The sequence below is a fragment of the Phalacrocorax aristotelis genome, chromosome 13 (assembly GCF_949628215.1).
Source record: "Phalacrocorax aristotelis chromosome 13, bGulAri2.1, whole genome shotgun sequence".
Taxonomy (NCBI): domain Eukaryota; kingdom Metazoa; phylum Chordata; class Aves; order Suliformes; family Phalacrocoracidae; genus Phalacrocorax; species Phalacrocorax aristotelis.
The window spans coordinates 15111263-15122907 of record NC_134288.1 but is presented as its reverse complement, the minus strand read 5'-3'; the positions used below and the strand labels follow the sequence as shown (position 1 = coordinate 15122907).

At 40.7% G+C, this 11645-nt stretch overlaps 1 protein-coding gene across 1 annotated transcript; it reads left to right on the top strand.

Annotated features, from left to right (window-relative positions):
- The first annotated feature begins 707 nt into the window (after window positions 1-707).
- On the top strand, window positions 708-8724 carry PCK1 (phosphoenolpyruvate carboxykinase 1). The gene is made up of 10 exons (XM_075108700.1): window positions 708-1170; window positions 1365-1639; window positions 3027-3208; window positions 3796-3999; window positions 4324-4511; window positions 5479-5641; window positions 5773-5997; window positions 6086-6217; window positions 6951-7046; window positions 7641-8724. The coding sequence occupies exons 2-10, from the start codon at window positions 1416-1418 to the stop codon at window positions 8093-8095; spliced, it is 1869 nt and encodes a 622-aa protein (XP_074964801.1). The 5' UTR covers window positions 708-1170; window positions 1365-1415; the 3' UTR covers window positions 8096-8724.
- Window positions 8725-11645: the final 2921 nt, after the last annotated feature.

The following is an 11645-nucleotide window of genomic DNA, read 5'->3' as shown; positions in this document are numbered from 1 at the left end:
GAAGGTAAAGAGCTGAAAGACAGACAGGCAGGAACAGTTAGGGGGCAAGACCTCAAAATGTCTGAGGTCACGCTCTCACCCTCAGAATTATAAGAGTAGTAGTGGCTGTTGGTATCATATACTGCCACAGCAGATACAGATATGTACATGTGTCTGTGTACGTACATATGCATACGGTGCACTTCACCAGTATACCAAAGTGTGCAGCCACATTCTGAGCAGTTTTGTGCCTTTTCTTTGAGTACTAATTTAGAGATGAGTGAATATTTTATGAACCCCATAGGACTCCCAGTAAAATACTGGGACTATGTTCACTCCCAGTAAAATAAAACATAACATTTGAAGGAGGGTTAATTACCGAGGCAGTTGCTGATCTGCCTCTTCAGAGCTTGTAGCAATAGACAATAATTGTTCAGTTCGCAAGGGCTTAAAGCAAGCCATAAGCAAAAACTTTCTCTCCTGCACTGACGGAAACCCAACATATAGATTTACATTGCTTGGTTTTTTTTTTCAGAATTGCACGGACAAAAATAAGACCTCCAGGCAGGCGTAGGTAGTGGTTATTCGGGCCTGCCAGTGCTCACTGTTGAACTTTATCCCCGGATCAGGCAATGTTCCCAAGGTGAGTAAACACACCTTGGACGAGCCTCCACTTCACAGCCAACTAGCGAGCATCTGCCTGCCAAATGTGCCAACTGTGCTTTGCCCGGACTACCCCAGTGTTCCTGGTTCCAGATACTCTTTGTACTCAACCTTTCCCACACATCGAGAAGTTACGCTTTTGGTTTCAAAGCCAAATTGGATCAAAGTTTGGTTAAACTGCCAAATTTTGGAACTGCTTCAAAACAGCAAACCTAGGGACTAAGAAGCACTCCGTTCAGCATTCATTAATCGAACCTGTTAAATGATTACCTCAGGGCTGCTTTGTTGACAACTCTGCATGATGGCAGTGTCAGTGGCACTGATCCAGGACACATCCAGTGGTGACGTAAAGGCCAAGCCTCCTCACCTCACCTAGTGGGATGGACGCTACCACGAAGAATATTTAAAGAAGGAGGATGTTTCCTTGGAAATCAGCTATTGCAAGAGTGCTCCAAAGCAAGTGAAACAGGATCACCTGAAAGGGACAGCGGAATCCTTTCTGAGATCCAGCTCAATCTTATAAAGACAGTAAGTAGAATGGCCTCTAGTTATACCACCTTGAAATTACCGGTGATCCAAGTTCTGCATATCGATTTTAAAGCAGAAGTACATGATCAAGTCTATTACAGTTTCTACCTTTGCATTGTATGTTGTTAGGAAGGCTTACTGACACTGGTTAGAATGTCATGGTATGCTAACACACCCAATATATTTGATTTTAGATTGTGATCAGTATTTCAAAGCCATCAGCAAGATCCACTACAGGTTCAATAATGCCCCCACAGTTGAAAGCAGATGTAAATGTCATGCCCAAGGTTGTCCAGGGGGATTTGCAGAGCCTGCCTGCAGAAGCAAGGGATTTCATTGAAAGTAATGCCAAGCTGTGCCAACCTGACAGCATTCATATCTGCGATGGCTCAGAAGAAGAAAACAAAAAAATTCTGGATATCATGGTAGAACAAGGCATGATCAAGAAGCTGAGCAAGTATGAGAACTGGTGAGTAGCCTCAAGGAAGTCAAGTATCAACTCAGAATTGCGTTGTGCATTTTCTATCCTGTTTACTTTTAAAGCTGCTTATAACCCTTCAATATTTGCTTTCCATGATCATTTTGGCACTGTAGCTTACATAGGTGAAATACTCAGCAAAAGCAAACTTTTTCCTCTAAAAATTAACATAAAGCATATTATTCAATTGGACTATCAACTGTACATTCTCTCTACTGATTAGTTACATCAGGGAACTGAAATAATGTCATGAGACTTATGTACCTAATAATTAGAAATGGCTAAATATTATTTAGCAAATACATCTTTTGAAGAATTCTACTATTTTAGTCAATTAGTTTACTCATCAAATACTTTTTTGTGGCATTCAAATAGCTCTGTGGGTGTTCAAATATTATTCAGTACAGGCATTATTCATATCATGCCGATGAGCTTTGACTGTAATGTATTCAGCAAATACTTATTTTCTTTTTTTTTTTTCAAATATTTCATCATCTCTCCCAACTAACCCAAAAAGAAAGGAGAATATTAACAACAAGTACATACTCAGGAATTACGTGCCGACCAAGAGATCTTCATGGAAGAAATCTGCAAAGACTTTTGAATAACTAAGTGCTGGAATTTGGCAATCTGTTTGCAGACTATTTGGGAGAGAAAAGGGCAAGATTCACCAGATAAATTATTCATTGTTAATTATATGCTTAGCTGTAGTGATGATGGTTATGACAGCCCAGCTAGAACATTTTTATACTCATGGAAAATTTCTATGCACAGAGGTGAAAATGTAAAACAACCCTCTCTATTGTAAATAGATGGCAAAAATTCTTTAAAAGGGAAAAAGACCCCCCCTTTAATAAACTCCTTCAGTTGTTGTGATCATGCTTATACTCAGTATTTCTTTTGTGATGCCTCTAACTTAAAGGACTATGCCAATCCACTAAGCTGGATTCTGATCCCAGAGGCACTTATACCAACACTTAAAGTATTTGCTTGGCATCCGCTTTGCTCGAGGCATCGTTCTGTGGTCCCCATGCAAAACAACTTTGCACTGAGGAGAATGAGAATTAAACGAGATTAACTTTTCCCTGGAAGTTAGCAACAGAGAATAAGACTGAGATAAGAGGCAAAGGAGTATTAACATGTAACCAGAATTTCCTAGGCCATACAATTTGTTATTTGTACTGGAAAGTCTTGAAATGATCCATATGAGAGGACGTATCTGACTGATTTTTGAGACTGTCTGTTATACTGGCTCTGTCACTGTAGTTTTAGCCTTAAAAAGCATCGTACCCTTTTGTGCTAAACCAGTCTCACAGAGGGGTAAAAAGCACTATACTGATAATTAAAGTCTAGTTTCCTGATTTTCGGTGAAATGCAGCTGGTTGGCTCTCACTGATCCAAGAGACGTGGCAAGAATTGAGAGCAAAACTGTCATCATCACTCAAGAACAGAGAGATACCACTCCAGTCCCTAAAACTGGAACTAGCCAGCTGGGTCGCTGGATGTCTGAAGAAGATTTTGAGAAAGCCTTCAATACCAGGTTCCCAGGCTGCATGCAAGGTAGGCAAGAAAAGTACGGTTGACGTTGAACTTCTAGGATTACAGAGACACCACTACTACTAGTTACTGTAATGTTTAAAGAAAGATTTTAGCTGAAGGTTTAAGTTTATACCCCTGACATATTTGTTTCATCCAGATCTTTATTATAGCTCCAAATGCCTATGCAAGGATAGTCCTAAGTCTTTTTCCAGCATTCTTCTCTTCATAAAGAAGGGTAAAGTAAGGTAGGGAAATTTGGGTGATTTTTTTTCAGTGAGTCACACAGCAACTAATCATCATCTAGGAAGTGAAGTACAAATGGAGGACCCCATCCCCAGCAATAACTTCAGATTCAGTGATTCACACCAGAGAGCTTGGCCTCTGCCCACCTTTACTACTGTGTCTGAACAGCTGCTTTCATCATTTAACATAAAACTTCTTGCTACACGATTAGACAAACAAAGCTACAGCTCTATAAACATCATCAGAAACACCCACAAGACAAACAGCTTTTAAAGGGGTGAGAAGCAAGGTCCATGTTACTAAGGATTACTTCAAAAGTTCCATGTTTTGCTCTTTGCCACATTGTGCTACTCCCTGTTCTCCAGGACGTACAATGTATGTCATCCCCTTCAGCATGGGGCCTATTGGGTCTCCTTTGTCCAAGATTGGGATTGAGCTGACAGATTCACCGTATGTAGTGGCCAGTATGAGGATCATGACTCGGATGGGAACAGCTGTTTTGAAAGCCCTGAGCAACGGGGAATTTGTAAAATGCCTTCACTCGGTTGGATGTCCTCTGCCGCTAAAAGGTAAGAGACATTAAAAACTGTCACCCTTGGGAATTCCCAGCGGGCATGTTTTAGAGCTGACTGCATGTTCTCAGCACATGGGAGTCACTCATCATAAAAAACAAGGGTGGTTTGTGCAACAACACGAGGTTTAGAACTCAATTAAAGGAATTAAAGCTCATTGAGAGTTTCAAGGAAAGGAGATTATTATCCTTAGTACTTACCAGGGGGTTTCCTTTAAAGCATCTGGTATGTGTTGCTGTCAGAGTCTCGATGCTGATGAAACAACAGTGTGATCCAGCATGGAAATTGCTGCATTCATGAGTACAACATTCTGTTCTGCAGAACCATTAATCAACAACTGGCCGTGCAACCCAGAGCTAACATTGATTGCCCATCTCCCGGATCGCAGAGAGATCGTTTCATTTGGCAGCGGTTACGGAGGAAACTCCTTACTGGGGAAAAAATGCTTTGCTCTCAGAATTGCCAGCAGAATCGCCAAAGAGGAAGGCTGGCTAGCTGAGCACATGCTGGTAAGAGATGTTAAATCATGTGTGTTTGAACAGCCATTAAAACCTAAATTAGCTCAACGTAAATACATCACATCTTGCTGTCAGTGAAATCAGTCTCATATGGATAGTCCTGTAACATTAGACATGAATTTATCACATGGCAGGCTTAGGAGAAATAGGGAGCTGCTTGCAAGGTTAAGTACCAGACATTTTAAAATAGTATCTGTAAAATCAGAAAACAAGAGAGATTTGGAACTTCTGACAGTGGCTATTTGTAGGCAGACCCATGTACTTTAGCAGAGCTTCCTTATCACCACTGGGCATCCACATTGCCCCTACAAGTCTAATAGTAAAAAATGAACGCAAGTTTTGAAAATTGTCTTTCATAATGTAGAAGTCTATGTGCTCAAAAATCTGCAAATATTAGATATTCTAAATTAGTTCTGCTTTTTACCATTCCTGCCTTTACTTTCTGCTGTCATTTAAACATTCTACTACTATAAAATACCATTGAAAAACAGAATTTCAAAGTCCATAAGAAAACAGTCTCAGAAAAAATATCTACGGACTCTGAGAAGTGCAGAAGTAGCCATACATGAAGTGCTTTCACTTCACTCCAGTCACGCAGCCAAAATAATATTGCCTGGTTTTCTTCTGTCTCAACTGAGAAATGCAGCTGTGTACAGTCTGTATATCTTTAATCAGCAAAATAAAAATAAATGTTCAAATTACATACATACCTGGCAGTTTTTAAAAATGTAAGGACTCCTCACGGATATTCTAGGGGTAAGAAGAATAGAGTTTTTGATTAATAAAGTACAGATTGAGTTATTTGTCAACTATATTATGTGGTGCTTCTTCTGCAGGATCAGATTTGCATAATTAAATATTTTATCGTTACCTCTTGCTGGGAGAAAATCTGCAAAATGAAAAGCACAAGAAAAAAAAAAAAGGATCGTGTTTAACAGTTGCATAAATTTTTCAATAGATCCTGGGCATTACCAATCCAGAAGGTGAAAAGAAGTATTTTGCTGCAGCATTCCCTAGTGCGTGTGGAAAAACTAACTTGGCCATGATGAACCCAAGCCTGCCAGGATGGAAAATTGAGTGTGTGGGTGATGATATTGCCTGGATGAAATTTGATGAACAAGGTACAGAACTGAAACTGGATTGTTTTACAGTCCAGTCCAGTTTGCTTCTAGGTACAGCAAGACAGGCTACAAAATTCTAGGCAGAATTAGAACAGTTTGATTTGCTTATATTTTTGTCCTTTAACTTCCAGGCAACTTAAGGGCTATCAACCCAGAAAATGGTTTTTTCGGTGTCGCCCCTGGAACCTCAGTCAAAACAAACCCCAATGCTATCAAAACCATATTCAAGAACACCATCTTTACCAACGTGGCAGAAACCAGTGATGGAGGCGTCTATTGGGAAGGCATGGATGAGCCATTACCACCAGGAGTAACACTGACTTCGTGGAAGAACAAAGATTGGACCCCAGATAACGGTAACCCAGCCCACTCCACAGCCTCTCTCACATGTCTCTGCTGGATTCAAGTTAATTGTGCCATAATGACCTTCTGTGTTCTGTACAGGGGAACCCTGTGCTCACCCCAACTCGCGATTCTGCACTCCAGCCAGCCAGTGCCCCATCCTGGACCCTGCATGGGAATCACCCGAAGGCGTGCCCATTGAAGGGATAATATTTGGAGGCCGCAGACCTGCTGGTAAGAGACACGGCAGCCATGTATCAAGGCTGAAGTGCTGACCAAGGAAGGGTTGAAACACAACTGGGTATAGACACAGGTTTTGCTTTCACAGCTGCAAAAGCAAGGAAATAACCATGATAACTCCTCCATGTTAGCCTGTGACACACAGAGCCACTGGTATTCAACGTCTGAATTTTTAGATGTTAACACAAAACAGGTAATAATAATAATAATAAAAGGGCTGGAGAGAGATCAGGACCCACTAACCTGGGTAATACATAGACACATAGCAAATTGATGTACTTGTCTCAATTTTCTTGCAATTTAACTAGTTCAGATAGGAAATGGTTAGAGAAATGAACCAGTTATAGACAGTTTACAGAAAAGGAAGTGAAATAAATTGATCTGTTAAAGGTCACCTGAAGTTGGAAAAGAAACAGAAGTAATGCTAGGTCTGAGTCTAATATGACCACAGGACCAGATTCTATTTCTAGTAAAATCTGCTGGGGATTCTGAGGTCCCAGATATTTCCCACTGAAACAAGGATGTGTTCAGCAATCAGTAGCCAGTTTTGAAAACATTCATATAAACTTCTTCACTATAAAAGGGCAGGAAATGAATGGATTAAAAAGACAGGAAAAATTACAATACATTATACTGTAACATGCATTTGGCAGTATCTCGGGTAGCAAAAGCTTTTATAAAAATGTTTTTGGACCTCTAATTGCTGAAGTGATTTTGTTCTTTACAGGTGTGCCTCTTGTATATGAGGCCTTTAACTGGCAGCATGGAGTATTTATAGGAGCAGCTATGAGATCTGAAGCAACAGCCGCTGCTGAGCACAAAGGTAAATCAAAATTTAATCTGCCTACCTGTATTAAAAACAATCCTCTCTGGACTGCCTGCTCTGTCCTCCTCCCCTGCTCCTTCGCATTTCAGTCTTGGCAGCTAATTTTGCAACCTCTGCATTTTCACAACAGAAAATATTTGTACTGGAATTAAAAGACAAATTCTCTGTAAAAGACAAATTAAGCAAAATAATCTCCTAGGTGGCAAGCATACAGAGCAGAGTGCAGGCATGGGGGTGCCAGAAGCCTTGATATGGAGTTCTTGTTACAGTCTGGGATAAATAAACTTAAGTTTTCTCTTTTGCTAGAGCTAAACATAAATACATGAACGATGAAAGCCAGCTCTTGAGGATCTTCATCTAGGCTGCTTGACATGAGATTTAAGAAACTAATTTCCACTGATTACAAAAAAAATATATATTTTTTTTTATATCACAGATAATGCTTGTATTGTGTCTCAGAGCTCTTTCATTCAGGCACAGAAGGGTGATTAAGGGACTAGGGATACTAAATCCCAGGAGGATCTGAGTCTTTGTGCTTTAGAATAAATGTGCTATTTATTACCTTACATTCTCCATTTGTGTTTTGAACAGGCAAAATCATTATGCACGATCCATTTGCCATGAGACCGTTCTTTGGCTACAACTTTGGCAAATACTTGGCCCACTGGCTCAGCATGGCACATCGTCCAGCTGCAAAACTACCAAGGATCTTTCATGTTAACTGGTTCCGGAAAGACAGCCAAGGGAAATTCCTGTGGCCTGGCTATGGAGAGAATTCCCGTGTGCTGGAGTGGATGTTCAACAGAATTGAAGGGAAAGCCTCTGCCAAACCAACTGCCATAGGTTACATCCCTGCTGACACTGCTTTGAACCTGAAGGGTTTAGAAGATGTCAAGTTGACCGAACTGTTTGATATCTCCAAAGAGTTCTGGGAAAAGGAAGTAGAAGAAATCAAACAATACTTTGAAGTGCAAGTTAATGCTGACCTTCCCTATGAAATAGAAAGAGAAATGCTTGCCTTAGAGATGAGGATAAAACAGTTGTAGCTGATCAAGCCCACAATTATTTATCAATCCACACGTACTAAGACAGGACAAACACTTTACTAAATCACCACTGGAAGCATAACAGCAGACTGATGGGCAGGCAGTTATAATGAAAAGTAGGTCTTAGTTTAGTTAAAATATAGGTAGGGGCATTCTAGAATTAACTCCAGACCTAATGATTTATAACTACATCAGTTGTGAAAAGGTGAGCAGCTGTGGGAACGGATGTGCACATGGTCTTCAAAACCCTGATCTGTCACTTACGTGCACATGTAGCCATGATGTGTGTAAATTACTTGCCTAGTTCTGCATATATGATCCAAGGCAATCCAGCCTTTGAGGTGTAGCACGTTGTTTCTATCAGAAAAACCACTAGTGTCTCAGACTCTACAGGAAAGAAGCAGCTTAGATGCTGTATATAGGTATTACCTAAACATATTTCATGGCTTAAATATTTTTTAGAAAAATGAAGTTGTAACTTTTATCAGAGTGAAAGGTGACTTTGTGTTACTAATGCGTATTTAAGATATTGCTATTATATATGCCTTGTGTTCCTGTGATTTCCAGATGTTTTCAATGGCTTGTTCTTTAAACTGTTGAAATAAATGTTTATATAAAATATGACCTCATTTCCAGTATTCTCACTGTTTATAAGCTACATGCAATATACATTGAGCCTCCTGTCAATACCGCAGCACAGAGAGAAATTCACGTATGGTAGTTAGATGCAGACTAGCATTGATCTACTACTACTCCTAAGCCAACTAGTTCAAGCCACATATTGTCTTTGCAACTTTTATTCAAGCCAAAGGAATGACCCAGGAATTACGATACCAGCTGCGAGCAGTCATCAGCTAGTGATGTGCTCTCTATAACTGGGCACTGTTAATGACTTCAGGCATTTCTAAAACAAACTACCCCGTAGGAAAGCCCCACATTAGGGCCTTGTTCATTTGCTAAAGTCTTAGGATTTGTCTCTGTTTCACAGTACCTTGGCTTTTGCAAGGACTTGGAGTTGAAGTAAAGACAGCTTGGGAAGAGTTTTCTGGATTTGCTGAGATGCCTAAAGCCTTAGAGCTCAATGAAAACAGGGGTAGGAGCCTGTATTGGCTTCCTGGTAGATCCAAGGTACTAAAACCATCCCAAAGTTCTCTCAATTAAAGTGTCCTTTACATGCTTCCCACGTTCCTGGCAGGTATCCTGATTTTTCACTTTGAATGCTTGATCTCCCAAAATATATTGCAAATATTTGCTTAGCAAAAAGAAAATCACTTACATTGTGTATAAACCTTTTTATAGGTCCTGCTTCCTCGCAAAACAAACAGCACCAGGGCTGGTCAACAGATGCCCTTCAAAGTTTGCTAGGAGAGGTCACATAGCCTGAAAAGCCTCTATCTCCTGACTCCATGTTTAGGACTTAACACAAACATTAACAATTCTGCAGCAAATAATGCAGCATAAGTCAACAAATAGAACACACAAAAGAAGGACAATAGAAAGCTGTGACGAAAGTGGAGCAGAGCAGTGCAGCCCCTGTAGAGATGATCATTGGCTGACCTGCTTGCTGGTCAAAAACCATCTGCATGGATGCAGGTATCCTACAGGGTCATCTTTAGCCTGTGTGCTCTTGAGTGGGCTGCAAATTAAAAGAGAAATCAAGGTGGAAGACAGCAATTGAGTCACAGGAAGCGAGCCAGGAGAGTATTGCACTCCTCAGACTGAAGGGCTACTATCACGTGTATAAAATAAAGTTGTTTATAATGTAATCCTATAAATAGTTGATTAAAGTCCTGGGCCATTCCCAAACTGATATGACAGTATTGACCTAGTATTTGGTTAAGTCTAAGGAAGAACAAGGAGGCGTAAGAATCCGTCATGCTAATATCAGAGAGTTATGGCCAGTTACAGCCTCAGAGTTTCTTATAGGCCTCGTGAGAGGATCCCAGTCCCGAGCAGTGCAAACCCGTTCCAAGCACATTTTGAAATGCTGCCCAGGAGATGTACAGAAGCTTGGGGCTTTCCAAAGTGCTCTGAGCAGCTCCACTGTGCTGTTCTGCCTTCTCAAACGCAACCAGGCTAGACATTCTGAATATTACAAAAGGAACGACTTGTACTTCATGCCAGAGGAATCTGTGCCAAAGGCCCAAGCCCAGCAGGCATATGGACATGGGAGAACTGACCGACACTTGTCCCATAAAATGCTGCTTAATGAGGAGATAGGTACCATCGCTGTGCGCCAACACATCCGTGATCTTGCAGCACACACCCAGCTCGCAAGATTGGTGTTATACGGTGCTAACTGCCTTGAGAACATCATACCCCTGCCCAAACCACTGGATTTCATATTCTGACAAAACCATCGTTTTCTCCTCCTCACCCCTAGAGGTTGGCATACATCCCTTCCCTTGACCGCTGCTGCCCTTGAGGTTCTCCTCCAGGTATTCTTTCCATACAACATGACATAACTCATGGAAAGCGGCTATCACGAGCACTTCTGGCAAAAATATTTAAGCCATTTGCTGTTCCCCTGCTCCACACATTTTAACCACATGCACCTTTTCAAACACTGCTCAGAGACTGATGGGCATGCAAATCATTCCAGAAACTACAGAAAGGGGGGGAAACGATGTACTGTTAAGGCTGAGAACAAGAAAATAACGTTTTGCATGAGTCATTCAACAGCTCCTTTGTATGTAAATATATCCTCAACCCATCAGCGTCTATGGGGAGTACAATTTACATTTTGAATGATCAAAATGTTTAGTATTGGCAGAGAAAATGTTTTAAAAGAGAGAAGGCAGCGGTTTAAAATTTAGAAACTTAGTCAACCGTGCCAGATTATGATCTCAACTTCTCTCCCTCCAACAAATACTATGTTCCATAAAAACAAAATGAATTAGAACAAAATGCTTTTAAATTGAAATTTGGAAGTTCCCCTGATTTTCAAAAGAAAGAGGGGAAGGCAACAAATGCAATAAATTTCAACAAATTAGTAGAGGAATATAAAACTTGGTCTATTAAATGTGATTCAGAGAAAGGAAGCACAGGAAAGACTAACACATGAAGTGTACGGAGCCATAACATTTGCAACAGCTGTGTTATGAAATGCACTTGGTATTCTGGGAAGCGAGAAACAAAATACTTTGTTAAAACACTTGTGGATATACTGGTGACAAGGGAAGAGACAAAATCGAACTCAGTTTAACCATTAATGCTGTTGAGGATACGGTCTCTGGTACCTTGCTTATGGCATGATCTACTGAGCAAGACACCACAGTGATGGATGCACCACATCCAGGGGAGGTTGTGCTCCATTCCCTTGAAGTTAGTGTAGTTAAATTACCTTTACCTCCTCGGGCAAAAAGTCTGGCTTTAGTGCCAAGCACTGCTATTAGCACAGATAAATCCACAGAGCTCAGACCCAGACCTTGGTCCAATCTTGGCACAGGCTGAAAAATCTCCAAGCCCGATGCCATCCCTTAGAATCGTTTCTAATGTTTCAAGGTCAAATTTTGGCTGTGTTTTGTCTTGGTCCTTCAAATCCCTTTCT